The 22034-nt window shown below is 42.2% G+C and overlaps 1 protein-coding gene across 5 annotated transcripts in view; it reads right to left on the bottom strand.

The window, feature by feature from the left end:
- Nucleotides 1-21817, bottom strand: part of SNX10 (sorting nexin 10) — a 32960-nt gene extending 11143 nt beyond the window's left edge. Inside the window, exons 1-5 of one of the 5 annotated variants that reach the window (XM_085226233.1) lie at nt 21623-21817; nt 17029-17193; nt 9870-9925; nt 2314-2400; nt 150-250 (exon numbers count right to left, since the gene is read on the bottom strand). In XM_085226233.1, coding sequence (XP_085082359.1) covers nt 150-250; nt 2314-2400; nt 9870-9893 — 212 coding nt within the window. In that variant the 5' untranslated portion in view covers nt 9894-9925; nt 17029-17193; nt 21623-21817. Of the gene's footprint in view, nt 1-149; nt 251-2313; nt 2401-9869; nt 9926-17028; nt 17194-21002; nt 21125-21622 lie in introns of those variants that run through there. The other 4 variants (XM_085226231.1, XM_085226230.1, XM_010712793.4 and 1 more) reach the window with 4 other exon arrangements.
- Nucleotides 21818-22034: the final 217 nt, after the last annotated feature.

Raw genomic sequence — 22034 nt, 5'->3', positions numbered from 1 at the left:
TTGTAGTAGTAAGAAATGCAGGACACTTCCCAGTTCTGATCTTTACAGTTCTCAGAATTAAGAGGAAATAACGCTCCTCTTCCCTGTGTTATTGATAGATTATTAAATAGATATTTAATGAAACAAACCAGTAATAAAAAGTTGCTCACATGAGCACAGCATTGCTCTGAAGCCTCTGCCGAAGCCAAACAAATTCTCGGAAGCGTCGTCTAACACAGGATGTTTTCCTCGTAAAGCACATACTGTTTGTCTGTTGGGAAGTTAAATAAAAAAAATATTTTGCAAACCAGCTCAACATAAAGTGCAGGCATGATATCAAAAAATATTTGAGATGCTAATCCTTGTGATACCAGCGGAAAGCCTGACATTAATTCAATTTCTGTTAAGGATTGTGCTGTATCCCGGACAGGATTGGTGACAGTTTGTACTGCTACTGAGGGAAATATTTTTCATCACCTTTTTTTTTCTTTTATTTTTAAAATTGAAAGATCAGGATAATGGTACAATTTTCTGTAACAAGAAAAAAAAGTTTTAGCAGACAATACCAAACTTTACAGAAAAAAGCCACATTTAGTTATTCTAGCTATAGTTCTGCAAACAATTAGCTGTTCTAACAGTGTGCAATCTTAAGCTGAAGAAATTGCACTCTGCAAGCAGCAGCATTTGGAAATTTTCCCATAGAACACTACTACCCCACCAGAAAATGCCAATTCAAAGAGAAACAATTCATGAAGATTAAATGCTTTTGCCAAGTTTTTCTGTGGAGCACAGGTGAAATCCCATCTCCTAGATAAGACTCCATTATAAAATTGTCTGCAGTCCAGCCAGTCCTCAGTGTCTTGCTGAGAGCTCTTAGCCAGCTGTACAATGCAGACTGTGCAAGGCAAAGACACCAACTTTCTGAAACAGATGAGTATCCTGGCTAGCACACAGCTTAAGAAGTCAGATACTCTACGAGATAGACAGAAAGGGAATCCAGCTGGTCTGGGAACCTGGCAGAACCAAAACTTTGAATCCAACTGGTAGACTGGGTGGTAGGACTGATCTAGATACTTGGTCAGAGAGTCCTGACAGAAAACTGAGCTGATGCTTACCAGCTTCATAGATGCTCAGCAATGAGTCATGTAACTCCCTGTCTAAATGACTTTGTCCCAAATTAACCATCCAAGCTGGATGTGGCTCTGGGCAGCCTGGTCTGGTGGTTGGCAACCCTGCACATAGCAGCGAGGTTGAAAGTAGATGATCACTGTGGTCCTTTTCAACCCAGGCCATTCTATGATTCTAACAGCTGCTGAGGAAGGCAGTACTACACTTCTATTGAGAAACACTACTGCCTATGAAACAGTAACACAGCACACCACCCACTGCCAAATTGAAAGAATTTCTCTTAAGTGTATGTCAAAACTATTTTCACTTTTGAATCAGCACTTAAACCACATTGCAGAAGTTTCACAGCTGATTGACACACAGGGTAGAAGTACTTGTTAAATGTCCATCGTGACAAGCAATCATTTGACTTCTCTCATTTTACTGAGTGCTTAACTCCCACAAAGAGAAATTCCTTCTTTCTTGTGCTAACCACATGACTTGGTGTTCTCAAACTCTTCATCCAATAGCTGATACACTTCAGAAAATTTTATTTATGTTGTAGTTAAAAACCCTGGATCTAGATTTAGAAAATTAAGATAACTTTTCTAGTTTAGGAAATCAAAGTAACTCACACTTAAGACAGATTTAAGACACAAGAGGCTATGACTCTAAGGGCACTCCCATTAACACAAGGTAAACTACAATTACAAACCCGAATATTCTTATTTGACACATCCAAGCACCACTGAGCTGGCATGATATGATTGTCAAGGTATGCTGAAAACAAGCACATTGCAGTAACCAAGTAACTTGGCAAACAGAAGAACTCGAAGTACAAATAAACAGATACTTGCAAATACTGTTTTTGGCATGAATACGTGAACACCAAAATTCTTTCGAAATGGTAAAATACCACTGATCCTGACAGTCCCCTAAGTTGATAAGTAAAGCTAAGAATAGCATCTGTTGTAAGACACTGTGGAATGCAACTGTGAGTGCAATACCAGGTCCTACTCCCAGCTCTCCCACACACTTTTCTGCATGGTCTTTGGCCAGTCTATCCTTACCTGTTCCACTGCAGCTTGATCATTAAAAGGAGACTAATATCCTACAGCCTCCCACAATTGTTGCAAAGAAACTCCATTAATACCTGCAGTGAGTCCCAACTTGGACAGAAGCAATAGTACAAGTCCAAAGAATCTCTGGTGACATTTTTATACTCACATGAATAAATATCTCGTAGTCTATGTAAGAATGCCATGAGTCTTCTTTCTGTGTCCTAGGGTCTCGCACCAAAACAGTAACAAATTCCTGCAGGTGCATAATAAAAATCAAGCAATTAATTTCAGAAAACAAAGAGAACCTGGAAGACTCTCTTGACTGTTCAGCTGCTCCATAAACTACTACACTCAGATTAAAAGCTAAACTGCTGCTTTATTGAATTTTGCAATGCTATAAAAGGAGAAGCAAAGTGCAATGAATCATCTGAGCTATACCACATGCCCAGGAAATTCTTTGCCAAAATGCTAGCTGAAGGGGAATATTTCAGATTAAGTAATATGATGAAAAGTCATACATGCTTCATGCATGGGAGGGTTGGCAATCTCAGTAGCTAAGAACTAAAAATCTAACACTCAAGTCACTAAAGTGAGATACAGCTAGGCAAGCATTAAAACTGGTTTTTCCCACCTTTGTACAAGATTCACTGAAAAAAAGAAAGTATTACAAACATGTTCTGTGTACCCAATACTTAACGCTTTATTTGCCCCTAAAATTCTTTTGTCATTTTAGCTTTTTTTTTTTTTTTTAATCAAGTGTTTATACATACTGATTCCAGGGATCTGCGAGGTAACCACTTTGTACTTCCACAAGAAACTGAAGAACTGCCTTCCTTCCACACTTGAAATTACTTCCTACAGCCCACTAGATAAGAATGTACTACTATTAATTGCCCTGAATGTGATTTGATAGCATGAACTGTGATCCAAAGCCTAGAGTCTAGATCCAGTGTGCAAGGAGATGAACATTCCCCTTATGTTTTCTGATATACCAGGAACTTAAGGCACAGAGCACAGCTGAGGACTGCAGGACGAGGGCACTACTATCCCAGCCTCTCCAGCAATCTGTACAAGGAAGCAACACAGCTACCCTGCAAGTAGCATAATTCTCTGTTTCCATCATACAGTGATACAGAATATTTGTCCTTGCGGTTGTCACATCTAATCCATTTCCTTACAGCTCATACATTTATATTACAACTTACAGAGTGACCCCAAAAGAGTGAGTGAGGCCTGTGGGCATTGGTAACTGGGAGCAACTGAAAAATCACATGCTTCCAAATATCCTCAGCTAACGACCATATGAAAACTTGCATTACAATTTAAAATATATATACAGATGTATACATATGGTAAAACTGTTTGTGTTCATACTGAGATGGAAAAGTTTTCTTTAAAATACAAAGGTTGAAAGCCTTGTCTACCTATCTGCTATTTCCACAGCAAAAAGAACAGGCTGCCCAAGAGCAGTTGCTTAAACAAGTGATTACCTCAAAGAGCTAGGGCAACCACTCACAGACTGAAAGACAAGCATATAATCTTCAGCTGTGGAGACATTTTTCCTGAGAAGAAGGCACTGCACTTAATAGCCACGTACAGAAATCAACTATATGCTTTTTCAGTATCTCTCTTTTTTCAAAAAATCCTGAACTAGAAAGCTCTCAAACTGCATCTCTCCATACCCAAACCACAGATATCAGAAATAAACCTTTACTCTTCAGCTAAGTTCCTTCCACCACATACACCAGCAGCACACATGGCATAGAATGCCAGGAGAACAAGGACAGCCTTGGCAGGAAAAGACTTTTTTCCTGACCAGTAACTGCTCTCTGTATGTGGCAGGGAGGTCTGGACTCAGTCATTTTTCACACAGGAGCTACTTCAGAGATGGGAACCTGTGGCCTAGTGGCTGGATCCAGCCCACAGATTTACCTTGTGTAGACCAGCTTCTATTCACAGGGGTGTTTTCTGCATTTTGGGCACCATTTTGGTATCTGTCATGAGTGTCATGCCAACTAAAGCCTATTTAATAGCTTCCTACCACCTCTGTTACTTCCTTCTTCACGGAAGAGTGCTGGAGGCCGATTCTCCTCTGCTGTGTTCTTTGTAGCTTTTTATCCCCTCTTCTCCACTTTAACAATTGGCACTGAGGAGTCAAAATTGTAAACAGCCTGCTCATAACTAACCTTGAGATCCCTTCCCAGCATCAATTGCCATATCATCTTTCTATTTTGCTTCCTGTTGCCTAGGTTACTCAAATTACTTCATTTCCAAGTGACCTTCTCCTTTGTAAGGAATCAAAATAAGAATGTAAGTAAACAGCTCCCTTAAACCTCTACTACATCAAAACATTATGATAAAACATTACTACTGGATATGCTGTGGGAGAGATACGGGTTACCTTGTTATTGGATCCAGACCACATGATTTCCACAGAAAGCCTCATGCACTTTTAATTTCCAATTAAGCAGCCACCAAGTTTCAGTATGGTGGAAGCTGAACACCTTTCAGACTCTGCCCATACAAGAAACAAGATCTGCTACAAGTGCTGTAGTAGGCAGGCATCTGGTCGATACATCACTGAGCCACGAGTCCCAGATGTTTTACAGTACAGCAGGGCACCTCTGGAAACTGCCACACAGTCAGCATAAGCTCCAATTTAGAGAACCTTAACTTCAGCAGAGCAATGGCTGTTTCTTTTTTTCTTCATTTACCAAAAGCTGAGGTCAGAATGAAGCAAGATAAACATTAAACAACCAGAGAAGAAACCCGAAATGTACAGCCTTTCCCAAGACCTGCAGTACTTCCTCTACAGACGTCTTGAATCCAGGAAGCATTCATTCCAATTCTCATTACCATTTCTGCTGCTCTGAAATAGTGAAATCATACACCGAGTCTGTCCCTTCTCTTTTGACCTTCAAGCCTTCGCTAGGATACAAAACCCTACTGGGATAACAACGGCTTAACTCAAGTAGCCCTAACTGCTTGCTATGGATCCAGATATGCTGTCACAAACAGTGCTTAAGTCACCCTGTAATGCGAGCCTTGAACAAGGCCAGGATTCACATACAGGCTACGTGAGGGTGTGAGCAGAGTTTGGGGGCAGAAGATTACTCTGGGGGATGGCTCAGGCCACTGGTCACAAACGTTACACAGATAACAGCAGTTTCAGGCAGTAATTCTCTTACTCCTCTCTATATACTCCTTTCCCTCCCAACCTTGCTACAGAAGTTAGGTTACCCTTAGAAGGCATGTCTATCTTCAAGTGATCTGCTGTTTACCTGTGATGGGTGAGGCTGAACTCTTCCCACAGACCACATGAAAACACACTTCACCTTCTGTCGTAAGACTGTGCTGCAATCCAGCCTTACAAATTGGGAAACAGAACCCAAAGCAAACCAAAATTTCAGGGAAGTTTTACATTAGTCTGCCGCAATCGCTTTCAAGCTGTCTTCCTTCTCCCAGTTCCCTTTGTTTTTTCCAAAATTGCAGATCTGCCAATTATGTCATGTTCTACATACTTTGCCTAAAGGATTTTTTTGCTTGGCTTTCCTTGTTTGTTTTTGAGGATGTATCTATTGTGCACTCAAGAACGATATGTTCCCCCCAAATCAGGATTTATTGCTGATAGTACAAAATGCCCAACCTTAAGAGTAGAAGACTACTGCACTGGAAACTACATAGTTCCAAAAGAAAACTATCAGCAAGCAGCATCTCTGTTCATTCCTTCTCCTAGAAACTGTGAAATTCATAAACAAAACACTTCTTATCCAAACTCAGCTTTCACTTGAATTCTAGCTGTGAAACTGGTCTAAATATGCTCATGAACAATCTCCAATCTGCTCTAAAAAAGAATTCCTTGCTAGTTCAGTTAAGGATGACTGAGGGAAAAGAAAAAGTAATTTCTTCCTCCTGTGTGAAACAACTCCGCAGAGTTACTAGACACAGAAGCAAAGCAGATGTGTGTAGTAATAAGAACAAAAAAAGTATATATAACTGCTCAGCAAGCCAGGAATGAGTGGAGCAGCTTCTGTCAGGATATGCCTCTTAATTCATGACTGTGATTTCTGTACCTGCCAGCTTAGCCACCAGTGGCAATTCACTACTCTGTCCTTAAGAACTGAAGCAAACCAAGTAGTTAGGGTCAAACATAAACAACAAAATGGCTAAAGTGACCCCCAAGGTCTGGTTTGTACCTACTCTTACAGTTACTGTCCTGTACAGGGGACAGGTGTGCTGACAGAGGAAAAGGGCAGTGCTAAGGTTATGTATACACAAGCACTGAAGACTGAAGTGTTCCCATTTGGATTTGCTCCAAAAGGAGAAATATACCATAACAGCAGCTGAGGCAAACAAGACTTTTCATTGTTTCAAATCTCCTCTCTCTTCTGCTGGAGATTTCCCCCCAACCCCCCCAAACAATGCAGTGCAATGCTCTGAAGTAAAGCATAACCCACAAGCTCCAATATGTAGAACTTGACCACAAAAATGGCGTTTCTGAGAAGTCTATTTTTATTTTCTCATTAGGAAAATAGGAATTTTGACATGGAAATATCTATTTTTAATGTGGGAAAAATCTACCACGAGAGGGAGGAATAAAAATCATCTTGCACAGGATGACTGTGTGCTTCATTTGTTCCATCTGCATTTTAGTCCAAATCTCCATGCTCTGGACAATATCAGGTGATAACCTCATGCTCTGTAGTGCCACTGATATGCATCTGATTAGTCAATAACTCCTAAAACATTTCCCATGAATCCTCCTAGAAAAGAGAGTTTCCCCATCAAGATGTCCATTAGTAAAAGGATCAGTCACATATTGCACAGGGCATTTCACACCGAATGTGCTGCAACAGTAAAACTGGTAGAAAGGGAATAGTAGAGAGAGAAAATGATTTGTTCAAACTGTGAGTTTATCGGTACTGTGCCAAAGAGAACATGCAGGTGTATCTGTGGCCCACACTGATCAGGACAGTGTTGGAAGAAGCTGAAATCTCACTCAAATCATTACTTCCTAAAAAAAAAAAAAAAAAAAAAAAAGAAGTGCTGACTGATGGAGGGACATCTGAAATCCAAGCTCTTCTCTCCCATCCTAGTGCCTGAACCACTTATGCACACTCATCTCCTTCCCTCTCTCCTCTCTGATGCATTGAATACTCAATGAAAGGCAGTGCATCACTCCAGAATATTCTGCAGCTTAACAATTCAAGCATGAAGAATATAACACATCATTCCTGGACCACATAAACATCTGAAGCCACACTCTCAGTGGATAAAGAGAAGGGAAGGTAAGATATGCCTCTTCCACCGCCCCCCCCCCCCAGTATGTTAAATCAGGTCCAATAGGAGGTTTGTTACAACTCTATTTGTCCAGGATTGCCATGCAGGCGAGAGGTAGGAAAGATCCATTAAGCCCTGAGCAGGCACACAAGCTAAGGAATGAGTTACTCAGCATTGTCCAGATGCACACATGCAGATTTGCTGGTACTCATTAAATCCTTTTCCTGAAGAAGACAGACACTGGAGGGGAGCTACTGCCACAAATATATGAAGCTTCTGCCTGAGGGATAAGTGGTTGGGAGTTGACAGCAAAGTATGGGATTTAATAGCACTCAGATAATCTGAGGAGACAGGAAGACACTAGTCCTTCTATGAACAGTGACATTATTTCTGCTATTTAGGACATAAATCACATTACCCCTGTGACAAACAAAATATCAGAAGTGCAAATTCTCTATTCTCCCCATTTCACTGATGGTAGCAGTGGTAAAAAAAAAAAAAAAACCACAACTCCCCAGAAGGTGCTGCTCCTGCAAAGCACTGGTTGCTGGCAGCTTTCAACTCTTCCTACAGTGTGCTAACCCTGGGGCATGTCAGTTTAAGCTCTTTATTACCTGATTCCAGCAAAGTATGTGGGCTTCCTGTGTTGCAATAATTAGATCATACTGGGATTCTCTGCTAAATCAGTAATCAGCAAATAGACTGCTATAGCTATTGCATAACTAAGTTTGGTTTGGGCTATAACAAACCACAAAGAACAAGGGCTCCCTGCTGGGTCAATCATGGCAGAAGCAGAGCCAGAGCTTCAGCTTGTTTCTTAAAATCTAACTCCATTATGTGCGAGACCAGCACCGCCATGGAATTCGTGTTCTCTTTTTTGTGTGTGCCTGCTGAGGCCAGAGCTTCTCACACTTCTGCATTTCACACTAACCTCCAGTGTGCAGAAGGTATCTTAGCTTGAAGCAGACAATTCTTAGTGCTCACTGGTTAGACAGAAACATTTTATTACTATCTTGTTAAAAACAAACCAGTCCTTGAGCCTACTAACAGCACTGGAGAAAGGAGAAGGCACAGCATCCCTGTGGTTCCTGAGGACGTGGAGCACAGCAGAAGCATCAGCAGCTGAGCATTTCAAAGGAATTCTTCCTCAAAAAATGCCTGCAGGGTTTGCTCTTCATCAACCTGTTTGTCCAACGGCTTGGAGATGCTCCTGGCCCACAACATTACTACAGAACACTAGCAGTGATTTAATTTCATCAGAAAATTCATTTGCCTTCAAAGACTCATTCACACATTTTTTAATTGCAAATCAACTTGTATCCTTGAATGCTTCAGTGAACTCATTTTAATATATTATTTCAATGAAACTGTTTGAAACCGCATGGTTTGAACAGAAAAATATCATTTTCAAAAAGAAAAACACTATTGCTTTCAGAAATCTTCCACCTACAGCTGTCCATTAGTACCAGCCTACAAGCAACAGCAGACAGGGAAACTGTCACAAATGAAAGACTTTGGTCTCTCCTGCATTTGAGTGGTCTTCGAGGTCTATTATTTCAGTACTTAGACTTAAGTCAATGAAACCTTGTTTGTATCTTCAGCTTTTACCCACTTCTAAAGAATTTAAGATATAATTACAGAAGAAATTGTGGCAAAATGGGTGATCACTTGGTGGGCTTTAATTAATCACATATCATTAATCCCACTTAATCTATTGGCTTTGCTCAACTAAATTAACCTGGCCTGCAAAGCAGGAATCACCATTTGCCATGTACTACAGAGATCCATTTTAATTTCATTTAATCCAGATCCTAAAAATGAGGTAACTGCACCAGAAGTCACAAAGACCCAGAAATCACTGTCAGGCAAGCAAACAAATTACACGATGCTGCATTTTGTGCAACTTCAGAGAAGGATCAGATGAGGTTTAAATACTCCATCAGATTGTCTTCCTTTGGCTAACATCAGCCAAAATCTACACAAGTGGAGAGGACTGGGGGCAGGGAATTACATTTCTCAGTTCAGGCAACAAATCAGTTTCACTTCTCTGTTCTAGTATTCTAAAATGAACAAAGTTTAGGTTGCAGATTATTAACGGTAACTGAGATTGCATCAGTGGCCATTAAAATGTCTGTCTTATTTTATTTATGACTATTTGTACCCCTTTAACACAGCTCAGCCTAATCACCCGTGTATGAGTGTTTTTAACTGGATGTACTCCAAAGATAAAGGTCATTCTGACTTCAGGTTTAGTCTGCTATATGGAAGAAACAGATACGCTTCCTTGGAATTATTCACTGTAGTGAAAAATGTTAAAAATTGCCACGACCAGTTATTTTACTTAATCTGATGGATATCAGATGACAAACGATAAATCTTAATGAAATACAGTTCACAACCACCCAAAATAGAGTCATTTTTATTAAAGCTTAAGTCACTTACTTGTTTTTCGTGTTTTGGTGTCATCTTTAACGTCTTGTATTAAAATCTAAATTGACCTATAAAAAAAAACACACCAGAAAGACATCAGCTTACCATTTAATTGTTATTTCAAAGGTCATTATTGCTTTTGCTGGACATTAGTAAACAGCAGGAAGAGCCACGCTCCATTCTGTACATGGAAGAAAACATGTCTGCACCATAACTAAGGGTTTATTCATTAAAATGATCCCATTCCTATGCCTTTTCAAATTCATGATGTGCAGATTCTCTGCTTAGCAGTGACAGAAACACTGGTGTAGTCCCTACCTAGGGATACTTGCAATACTCCTGGCAATCACCCTGTGTCCCAGCGCTCATCGTAGCACCCCTGATCCACACCAAGCTCCCAACTGCACCTGCAGTGGACACCCCTGCTTATCCTTTGTAAAAATAAAGCAGAGGCAGCACTTTAACTACAGTGGGGTCTGGAAGACACCAGTGTTATCTGGGTGGCCCTGCAGAGAATACATGAAGTTGGCAGAATCCAAAAGCCTCTCTAAACTCTCTCTGCAGCAGAGAAAAATGCTGACAAACCCTTCAGATTCCACATGTTGGATAAAATTCAGGCTAAGTTTCACAGCATTTATGGATTTAGGACTTCAATGTGGGGAAGCATATACTTAGGCCAATCCAAAAATCCTGTCATTAACTTATATTTTAAATCCACTCTTTCTCTGGAAATCCTGATAAAAATCTTAACAACCTCTGCTGCTGCACAAAACACCCAGCTTGCCCAGCACACAGGAAGAACAAGGCAGATTTATTTCTGGCTGGCATGCATATACTGCCTACATAAATACAATGGCCATAGGAAAAAGGATTTGCAATTTGCCTTTCCCCTTTACATCTCACACACCATCCAGTTATTGTCAGGTAACACAGCCACTGACCTAATCAGCTACCACATTATGCTATTTCCTCAACAGCTTTTCAGCATCCGCCTCCTCCTCCCAAACCAAACAGATCCAAAAGCTTCCCTCCTCCTTCCCTACCAGAGGGCAGCTCTGTGTTGGACCAGAGGTCAGAGCAGGCAATTCCCCAAGCAAAAGCTCAGCAAAACCCTCTCTCGCATCTTGCTGGAAAGACACACGGTGTTGTTAACAATGGTGAACCAGCTTTCTTACCCAGCTCTAAAGTTAATATTTCAGCATCAAGAAGCTGCCTAAAAATATTTCAAATACATCATTTTTTCCATCAAGTAATTTGAAAAAAAATGGAATTACTGGAAGTAAAGTGCTCTGTTACTCATATGCACACATAGGTATGCTCTTTTTAGCTTGAATATAATTACAAACCAAGACATAGAATCATAGAATGGCCTGGGTTGAGGAGAAAGAAGAAACGTTCTAAGTTGCAGCGCTGCAAACAGTATCCTCAGTTAGTTTAATACCATTGGTTTTTACTTCAGGAAACAAATATAAGACCTCACAGCTGTTTGAAGTTCACAAATGGGAACAGTAAAATGCATTTTCCATTACACATGCTCTAGGCTGTCAACATAGCAGTTACACTGCAACTGATCTCAACGCTCACCAAAGCTGCATTTTCCACTGACTTCAGCAAGTCCAAAAATCACCCCAGCCATGCCACAGACAGTTGAAAACGCACTGAATAAAGGACTTAGCTGTGCAGCAAGACCAGTGTTAAAGGATGTCCTGAAGCATAAGCAGAAGGTGGAAAAGCAGAGCAGTTCAACTGTATGCTTAAGACACCTGCACAAAAACCCTACTCCACTGATGGAGAGAAGCTGCCTGCAGATGATAACAGAAGGCTGCTGGTCTTCTGTATTCAAAAAACTTTCCACTTGCAAAGAAATGAATAAGTACTCAGAAAAAAAAAATATATATATATATATATATCAAAAAAGTCAGTGGGAGACACCTAGATCTGATAAAAACACTTTCTTACTGTGACCAAAAAAATAATTAACAACACTGCTTTGAGCTAGTTTTTATCTTGCTTCTCATCTATGTTTTTATTATTACTCTTTAGTTTCACAGAGTTAATACAACACCTGCTCCTTTCAGTTTGCAGTTCTGACAGCTCTACATTGCGTAACCAAGGAAACCTCCAGAGCAGATTTACAACTGCCACGACCACCACCCAAGCAGGAGGAGATACTGAGGACAACTTGCAATGCTTCCTGGGACAAAAAAAAGAAGAAAAAAAAAGCCAGAAGCAACACACAAAACACACCACACAAACACAACAAAGCAAGTACTTTGGTGTTTTTCTGAGGGATGACTTAGTAGTACCTAAGTATTACATTTTATTTCAAGAAAGAGCCACTTGCAGCTCCCAGCCTCAGGCTTCTGTTTGGGCTGGAGACTCAAGCACAGCCCTTCTGGATGCTCTGTGGTAGCTCAGCTGCACTGGGATTCCACGACTGGCCCATGGAACAGGCAGCATGCCTATCTGCTCCACAATTGTCTGACAACTCCATATAGCCAACATTTCCCCTCAAGCCATAGATGTGGATCTTCAGTCCAAGAAGTATCCATTTACCCCCTTCACTTAACTGTGAAAAAAGACTAAATGTCTACCCTCCCCGAAGCTTTAAGTAAGCAGTTTATTTTTAAACCTTGATCACAATCAGAAGTCATACACAATCGCAAGCAAAGTCCTCAACTGCACTTTCAAGGTTGTTCCCATCATAGTATCACATGAAGCTTTCTTCCAAGGCTTCAAAGTGTCAAAAAGAGAGATCATGAATATCTAAATACATCAGTACATCTTTCCCACATTCTAGGTCTTGCTTACATTAACACTTGCAGAGAACACCCAGAGAATTTTAATCAACAGCCTGCAGACAGCTGAGCTGCATCCCTACATGCAGATCCTTACACCTGCAGGCATCCAACCATGCCACACTCCCAAAAAGGCATGTCATCCCTAAGGATGCAGGGACCAGACTATGGAGTAAACCCAAAGCATGAAGGAAAGGTTGCTACAGCTGTTTCCAATGAAAGGATAAGGAGCAGCAGAAAGCAGTGTTACCTCATTTATGTAAGATAACTGCCTGAAGTCTTAAGAATAGCCGTAACAGTCATACCTAACAGATAGGTACTGTAGTAGCTGGACATCGTCCAACAGTGAACAGGTGACTTGCAGTGGAACACCAGACTGCAAGAAAAAGACTAATTTCTGCATCTTATTCCCTAGTTTTGAAGAAAATATTCAGAAAGCCATATGAGGTAGCATACATTAATACACAATACATATAAAATAAGCCATTTTGCATTGCCACACCCACCACATTGTAACAGTCTGCTGCTTACAGGATTTGGGTACACAGCCCTCATTTTGAGAGAGCTGTTGCTTTCATTGACAGGAATCAACAACCTACCTCAGAAGTACATCCATCGCAGGAAAAGTAGTGGGCTCCTCTCACATAAGCACCATTTAAGAACCACAAGTCCTGTCAGCTGAAAAGCCCAGCCTAGTTATCTGCTCTAGGCCAAACTAGACAGTTCACACCCCAGTGCAAAACCATCCTAAGGCCAGGGACCTTAGTTCTAGTCTGTTGTGGGCTGAACTCAGCACTCTTGGCACACCTGGTAACACAGCCCAGCTAACAGATGCTAACAACAGTGCCCACAGAAGGAGCTATCTTTAGTTTTCAGCACCAGCAGATTGACTCTTTCAGCTTTTACGTGTGTTAGAACAGATTAGCCCACTACCAGCCTCTGGCATGTAGCCAGCCTGCCTGCTTCAGTTTTAGCTCCTCCGCACCTTACCCAAAAGCTGTCTCCAGATGGGGCCACCCAGTCACTCCAGGCTAACCCAAAGTGGATGCCTTCTAGATAGTCTGGTCCAGTTTAATGCTTGGTGTTGATGTGACTGCACTCAGGAGAGGAGTCAGGGGCTCCCCTTTGTACAAAGTACATATGAACAGAAGGGTGAGTAACTTTGTTGTTCAGGCTGCAGTATGTCCAGCCTCCTTTCATAAACCCTGCTGGTTGTCTGCTTCACCTTCCTACAGCAAATAAACATAAGGATCTACTCATTAGAAGTGAAAAACATAAGTGTTTTTAAGTTAACACTGCACAGTGCTGTGGACTACACAGTGACATCAACAAAAATAAAGCACCCCTCAAGCAAAGCCCTCTTACTTCCCACCTTACATCACTGGTTTTGCATTCCAGAAGCAGTAAAAGTACTTCAGTGCTGAGCAGGAAACAAAGACATTGTCTTAAAGTACTTTTAGAAGAAAAGGAGCTTTCCCAATCCCCAACAGAATTCACAGGCCATCCCACCTAGAACAACACTACATAGACATACATTACCAAGAGTCACCACTTGAATTTCTGACCCAGCTATCACTGTCAAGCTGTTCAGCTAACTACTCTTTTACTACAGGATTTCAATCCATTTGATTGCAAAATTTCTTTATGGCCACCAGGCAGAAGATAACTCTGCAAATACTACTCTGCTATTTTCCCCCTGCTGGTCCAGCCATTCCATTTTGCTGCAGTCTTCCTGGCTATTAAGACCTGTTCCATCAAGAGAATGGATTTGGTCTTTGGTTAAAGAACCTTTCATTCATTTCAGAGGAATATGAAAAATCAAGTAGTTAATCAAATCACCAATTTCCTACCACCCTCCAAAAAACACTGCATGAATTACAGTGTGAAGTATAGGTCACAAATTTCCAATTTCAGTAACAATACAGCCACCTTGAACTGCATAAACTTGACACCATATTGCTGCCTGGCAGAATGACTCACGTGGAACTCAATTATAAAGCCAAAAAGAAAGAGTTTGTGAATAGGCGTTAAGATATACAGACTCCAATCTGGTCTTGTAAGATTTTAAATGCTGTATCTGAAAAAGGGTCCCTGTTCTGACAATATATCCTTTTATTTCTTCCAGAACTTAACATTTCTTACAGGAATTGAAAATTTTATTTCATCAAAGCAAATTAAACCACCTTCATGATACCATCTTCCCCCAGGTATCTCTCTATCTATTTGGTAATAACAAATTTTATTTAGCACAGGAAAGGAGGATTGATGGAAGATATATTTTGCTGCTGAGTAAGTGTAACAGAAGCCAGCAAACAATGCAGATTTACTTCAACATTTCTTTTTCAGTCTCATAAATGCAAATGTTGACATCATCTAACCTGTTTTTTTCCTGACTCATTCCTTGTAACATTCTGAATCTCACATGCCAAAAATTTCTCATTTGTGCTCACATTTATCACATGTTTTTCTCTGCTCTCAGGCTCTCTGCTGCTTGAATTGCTATTGCACAGTGGTGCATGTTTTATCTTGGCTTTTTTCCTGTTGGGGTTTCCACATTCTACTGAGACAGTTATTTTTGTGAAGCATGACTCAATCACAGCTAGGAAGTGCTGATGCTTGATCTTGTCCTCTGAATGAAAGTGAGGCAAAAGTGACAGTCTTGGCCATAACCACAAAATTAGAACTGCCAGCCTAATTGTGTGCATCTAGTGAAATGGCTGGTAAGGACAGGGCACAGACAGAAAATAAAAATCAGTTCAGTAGTTACATCCTGAGATAAATCAGTACTGAACAGTCACTGTACCTGCATCTCAGAGCAGTAAGAGATACATATATTCAGTCAACAATGCAAACTCGCCAAGCATTTTGATCAGATCTGTTAAAACTGCTGTGATTCTTAGGCCTTAAGTTGACCAAACTCATAAGGGATCATTATAATGATCCAGCTGGATGTCCCACGTCTGTCCACTCTCTAATACAATGGTAACTCACCAATGCTCTCTTCTGCTGAAGAAGTCATCAAATGGCCTATCATTACTACAAAAACTTAGTGCTGTTTCATGTGTACTTTGCTCATATATTACACTAGTTTATCGTACTAGATTTTCTAACAGTTACATTAAACATTTAAGAATGTACTGGCAGTGAATTCAACTGAGCACCTTGCTTGTTGAGCAGGCTAGTCTGTTGCAAAAGAAAAACAGAGTTTTGGAAGCATCAACAATGAGCTGTGAAAAGCTCACTTTAAGACCTTATGCAGACAAGAATCTTGCATCCCTTCTGTAAGATTTAACTCGGGACTAACGCAGGGGATAGATACTCTCTTCCTGGCAAGCAGGCCTTCCTCTCACATCTGCCTGTGACCACTAGTGAAATAGTAGTCAGAAGGTTTCCTCTCTGAGGATCAGAGCCTAGGATGGCTCAGTTTCTGCACAAGTGTTTTTGCATAAAACAGTCCTCCATAAATCCCCTGAAGGAGTATTTTGGGTAGAAATCCCCTCTGATTTTTCAGTCTCGCTGCCCCAAGCCAGCTTCATTGTCTGAGAGGTAGAGCCACCATGTAAGGCTCCTGGCTGCTGTCCTTCCTAGCAGACCCCACCTTTGTCTGCAGATGGGAGTCAAAGGGCTTCATTGTGTCTTATCACAGATTTGCTTTCCTGTTTCCTCAACAGCCCTCCTGAGTCAACTCCACAGTTACAAAGAGAATAATCTTCACAACAACCTATCTAACATAATGAATATAAGACAGCCATAAGTTCTCGGGGAGCAAACCAGCTCATATCATAGTCATTAAATGCTGGGCTCATCAGTTCACATCTAAAGACACGTGAGTATTTTGGAGTTGTGTTCCTCCACACCACAAGCGTACATGTAGCTGTTCTCAAAGCAAATGTAATCTCAATGACACCATGCTCTGATGCAACTTTTTATATATATGAATGCCCAGTATGTCACAGGCAGCGATATCAAAATGCTCTACTGTGCACAGTGCTGTTTCCCTTCTCCCTGTAAACACTCCCAACCACACAACTTATAATCTTGCCTTTTAATGCCTCATTAGTAGTATTTCATTTCTTCTGGGAAGCAGCACACAGCTCTTGGGAAAACAAAGCCTTCTCTTCAGGGAAGACAGCTGAAGAGCTCAACAAGTACCAGAGTCATGACTAATCAAAAAACCACACATTCCCATTATGCAATTAAAATGATGAGGCTATTAGAAGGCCCAGAGTTATAGTCCCATGGTTGCTGGTGTACAAATGTGGCAAAGTAAGCTAACAGGTAGCGTCCTGAGGGAAAGGAGGAGCAGGAACTTGAATCTGCAAAGCCTAACGTGTTGGCAGCACTGCACAGGAAGGTCAGGGTTCACTACTCACCGCAATAAAACAGATGCTTTGCTGCAGAGTGAATCACCTGCTCTACTCTGAAGTGTAGAATCCCTCCAGGTAAGTTTGCCCTCCTAGACAACTCTCTGGCAGGAAAGGAAGGGAGAGGAAGTAGTAATTTTCTGAAGCCACAAAACAAGTCACTGGAGAGAAGATCTGTAACAAAATCATCACTGGTTTATTTTCAAATAAATTAAATGCATCAGCATGCACCCTGCCAAAGCTCTCTGTGGTAAGCCATTGTGCCTCATAAACACTGCTGCCATGAATATGATGGAGCAGGTGCATCCTCCAGACATATGAGGTCATGCTGAGTACAGATTTTTTGCAAGTTCAGTTCTATCCACAAATGCATCTCTTCTGTCAGGTACCAGGAGATGCTTTGAAATGACTCATGCTGAAGTGCCAGCAAGACAGTAAGTGTACAGACACCGACACAACGCCTGCACAATACCAGTCCTAAGACAAAACCTGCTTAAAGGCAGGCTGTTAGTAGAACAGAAGAAAATAAACAAGAAGGTAGGATCATCTAGACAACCATCCCCTAGTCACTGAAGAAGTGTGTATTACAAGAGGTGAGTAAGGAGCCAGGATAGAAGACAGAGCACGGGCTACCTACTTCTCTAGCATATGCTATATGGGAAATATACCCAGCAAGATCTTCAGGCATTTAAGGTTTCTGTGAAGACCATTTGTGATGGTTTACTTGGATTATCATAGAATCATTTAGGCTGGAAAAGACCGTCAAGATCACCAACTCCAACCACTTAACACTACCAAAGCTAAGACTAAGCCATGTCCCTAAGAGCCATAACATCTCTTAAATACTCCAGAGACGGCAACTCCACCACTTCCCTGGGCAACCTCTTGAACAACATCTTTGTTGAAAGATTTCTCCTAAGATCCAATCTAAACTTCCTTGGTACATTTCTCTCAAGTCTCCCAATGATCCCCTATCCTGCAGAAATTTGGACAAGTAGGATACAGATACCTAGACATGAGTGCTCAGCATCTTTGTGGATGCTCACCAGGCATTACACGAAAGGATTGCCCAAGGGATCCTGCTCCACCTGCAGTGCCCCATCACAAAGTCAATCTCTGGACTTGGACTGCTGCAAGGCATTTTGGCTCTGGGGTCTCTTTGCAGCCCCTCCTCTTGCTCTTCCCTTCCCACAGGGCTGGATTGCAAAAGCCCAAATTGTGGCTCATCAAGGCTGTGTGCAAGCCAGAGCTTTTGCTGAGAAGCAGAGCATGATGATAAGCTGCTCTCTGCAAGAGGAGTGGCCACTCATGCAGCCACTATTGAAGTAAGCTTTTTATTTTTTGCTTCTTCATTTTTACATACAAGCAAACCATGAAAGTTTCATAACCATACAGATCAATAAAGAAATTCTTTTTTTTTTTTTCTTCCCCTAAGCTGGAAAAAAGCTTATTAAAAGCATTTATATACTTAAATATTGCCTAGATGTAGCAAGTAATGCCACCAATACAGAAATCCAGCGCAAAATACTATGCACTAGTACATATAGTTTGCTTTAACTTTCTTTTTTTCTTTTTCCCACCTTCAAATGAAGAAGCAAACATAGCATGACTTGCTTCTCTATCTCTAGAGAGATTCTGCCAAACAGTTAGGAAATTCCTAGAGAATACAGCTGTTCTTTCCTCTTAGCATTTTCAGTATGAGATGAACACAAGTTGCTGAGTTATCTTTTTCAGACAATAAGATGCAAAATCTCTAAGAAAAGAAAAAGTAATCACAATATCCTATGTTAACCAGATCTCCTATATCCCTCTGTTTACAGAAACCAGAAGCTGATGCACACTACATGCCAGATGCACGGAAGTAAGACCCATGTGATACATTGCAAAGCCATGATACACTGATGCACCTGCCCTATCCTACCTACCTGCTCACCCAAATGAGGCACAGAAAGCCTCCTCAAACAGTCCACACTGCTGAGTAAACACTCATTGTCTTTTTTTAGGACTTGGTTAAAAAAAAAAAAAAAACACCAGAGAAGCATCTCCTTCTTTCATATGAATAAAGTACAAAGCCATATGATCAAAGTAAAGAAGGTTTCAGTTGCTTGAAATGATGGCAGTTAGGAAAACTCTTCAATCAGTTTTTGCTCAAATGGGTCTGCAAGCCTGATTCCACTCTCTACTGTCACAAGGGCCCTACTTTTATAACAGTGCTCTTGACAATAGTGTTTTATTACACAGGATCAGAAGTAGAGCAGAACAAGTGGTGAAACAAGCCTATCTGGCATATCTGGGGTTGCTCAACTAGGAACAGGATATGGGAAACTTCAGAACAACACCTGCCATGACCTTTCCGAGCAGGAAAAGCTATTTTCTAAGAGTGTCACATGCTGGAGCAGCATGAGTTCTGTAAGAATTTCTAGGAGAACAAGCCTTGCCCTTATGGTGTTCCAGTCCTCACCTGCTCACTGCTACCACCTTACGGAATGCCACCGGTCCCTGCTAGATGGTGACAGGCACTGAGAGAAGACACATCATGCCATACTTCTCAGCTGACATATGGATGTAACGCTCCATCTCCTGTGCGTGAGAATTACTCAGCCTGACCTGAATGGGAAATTCCAGGGCACTCGGAGCCCACAGCAGAGCAGAGCACCACTGGCATCAGACCTAACATTGCTTCTATACTGGAAGCCATGCAGTGCTACAGGCATGCAACCATCCAGAAAGGAGCAAAGGAAAAAACAAACAAACAAAAAAAAAAAACAGAAAACTGATTGTCAAGATGGGACCTAGGTAATAGTTCATGGAACACTGTAGTAGTACTGCAGCAGCCTTCCAGAGGGCTATTCCTGACTGACTGCAGCAACTTTTTTTTTTTTATTTTAAGAAAAAAGTAAGAAAAAAAAATACATCATTGAAACCAATTACTATATAAAAACTACTGCAGCAGGTTGTCACAAAACAGCTCATTTTAGGAAGGAGAATCTACTAGCTGGCATCCGCTGCTTTTCAGTGGCGTAGAAGCATTAATCCTTAAATCCAGCAGCTCACATTAACAGCAGCTAAGCTACAGAGAGACATAAAAGAAATAAGAACTACGACATCAATGTAATTTATAATGGGCTTTCCACTTGTATGGGCACTCAGAGGTGCTTTATTAAACAAATATTTTTGTCTGTACTTAAAGTCTCTTGTTTTCTGTTTATTTCACAAATTCCTTGGGACCCACAACTGCCTTTCTGCCTGTGTTTGCACAGCTTCTACACCACAGGGCAACTGAATAAGGCTTCTGGGTGCTGCTATCTCCTAATTAATTATACTATAACACTGGAAGTACTATGGTGTTAGTACTTAGCATTTTCAGAACGTATATCTCCTTTAAGTATATATACATACACACACACAAAAAGTAGAATGACAACAGTCATAAAGCTCACGCTGACTACAAGCCCTTAAAAGTATGTTAATGTGAGTGTGCACAGACAGAAGTTCTTCAAATTGAAATTAATTGAGGATAAAGCCTGCTTAGATTCAACATAACATACCCCGATGAACAACAAACTTCTGGAAATCAAGTCAGTCATTACAAACTTCCATAATATCATAGGCTGAAATAGGCATATAGATTATTTTTGCCTTCTTTACCAAGAAGACAGTAGCATTTTTCTACAGGGAGGCGTGCTCAGCTTGTGTCACTCGAGCTTGCCCCGACATCACTTTTAGTTTCAATTCCCCCAGCACTCCTAGGAAGAACGTCCTCTTTGCTCCACCCGGTGCCTGCCAACCCGAGAAGAGGACTGGGAAACACGAACTCAAGCCGCTGTTTCCCTCGTGCCGTTAGTAAGCGAGTCTGTGCAACGTTAGGGCCAGCCACACGGGCTGCGGCGATGCGGCCACGGGCTGGCTGGAAATCCCAAAGCACCTGGATGGACCAGAGCCAGTCCTTGGCGGGCTTACACAGCACTCCAGCCCGCTTTTACCTTCTGACCACTGCCGAAAGAGTTGAGCAATGCTTCCCCAGGATTGCCACGCACTCGGAGGGGCTGTGAGGATGTGACCACGTGTCTCCTCAGCGCTCTCAGCACAACCAGATAACCCGAGCAGAACCCCCCATCCCAGCGCCCGGCCCGAGCCCCACGGCCCGGCCTTCCTTCCCACGTGCCCCACAGCCCTCGGATTTGTCATCGCTGTAACATCGCTGACACAAACGAAGGCAGTCCCCTGGCTAACAAGTCGGCACAGCACGTTAATACAGATCATACACGAGACACGCGATTATATACGTTATATTTACATTATGTATGGGCACGCAGAGTTTTTGAGCGTCAGTATAACGCCGATAGCGCCAAAGGGAGTGGGCAATAAACGGGTTGGTTCAAAACAAGGACATTAATTACGTAAACCAACGTTCCTTACTGCCAGCACCGAAACGAGCCGCTACGTAGCCCTGCAACACGGGCTGAAGACAACCCAGTGCGGGCAGCAGCCCCACGGATCCCAGAGCCACGGACCCCAGCCGCCGCCCGAACCCTCACAGGGACGATCCCACCCCGCGCAGACGTGGGGAGACGACCCACGGGAGCCGCAGCGTCGACCCTACCGTCTTTACCAAGCCGCCCGCGGTGACACCAGCACGGCCCGAGCAGCCCGCCGCTTTACCGGCGCCGCGCACAGCTCCACAGAGGCGCTGCCGCCGCCCCTTAAGCCGGGAGGCGGAGCGCACGTCAGCGGCCTCGGGCGGGGCCGCGCTGCCCCGCGCTTGCCCGCCGCCATCACCTGGCGCCGCGGTGCTCCTCCTCGAGATCCCCCGGGGCGGGACGGGGCAGACCTGAGCCGCCCTGCGGGCTGTGAGGAGGAGCCCCGCGCCTGTCAGCCTAAGGAAATGTACGCTAATTAGAGGAAGGAAAGATGGTAATTCTGTGTTACAATACGAAGTGGTACCGGTTTCTGAAGGGCTGCTACACACTCACCCATGTACCGTTACAGAATCTGAGCAACTCCCCCGCTTTCCA

This window comes from Meleagris gallopavo, chromosome 6 (genome assembly GCF_905368555.1).
Source record: "Meleagris gallopavo chromosome 6, MGAL_WU_HG_1.1, whole genome shotgun sequence".
Classification (NCBI taxonomy): Eukaryota; Metazoa; Chordata; class Aves; order Galliformes; family Phasianidae; genus Meleagris; species Meleagris gallopavo.
Note: the sequence above shows the minus strand (reverse complement) of the source record. Positions and strands in the feature narration are given on the sequence as shown.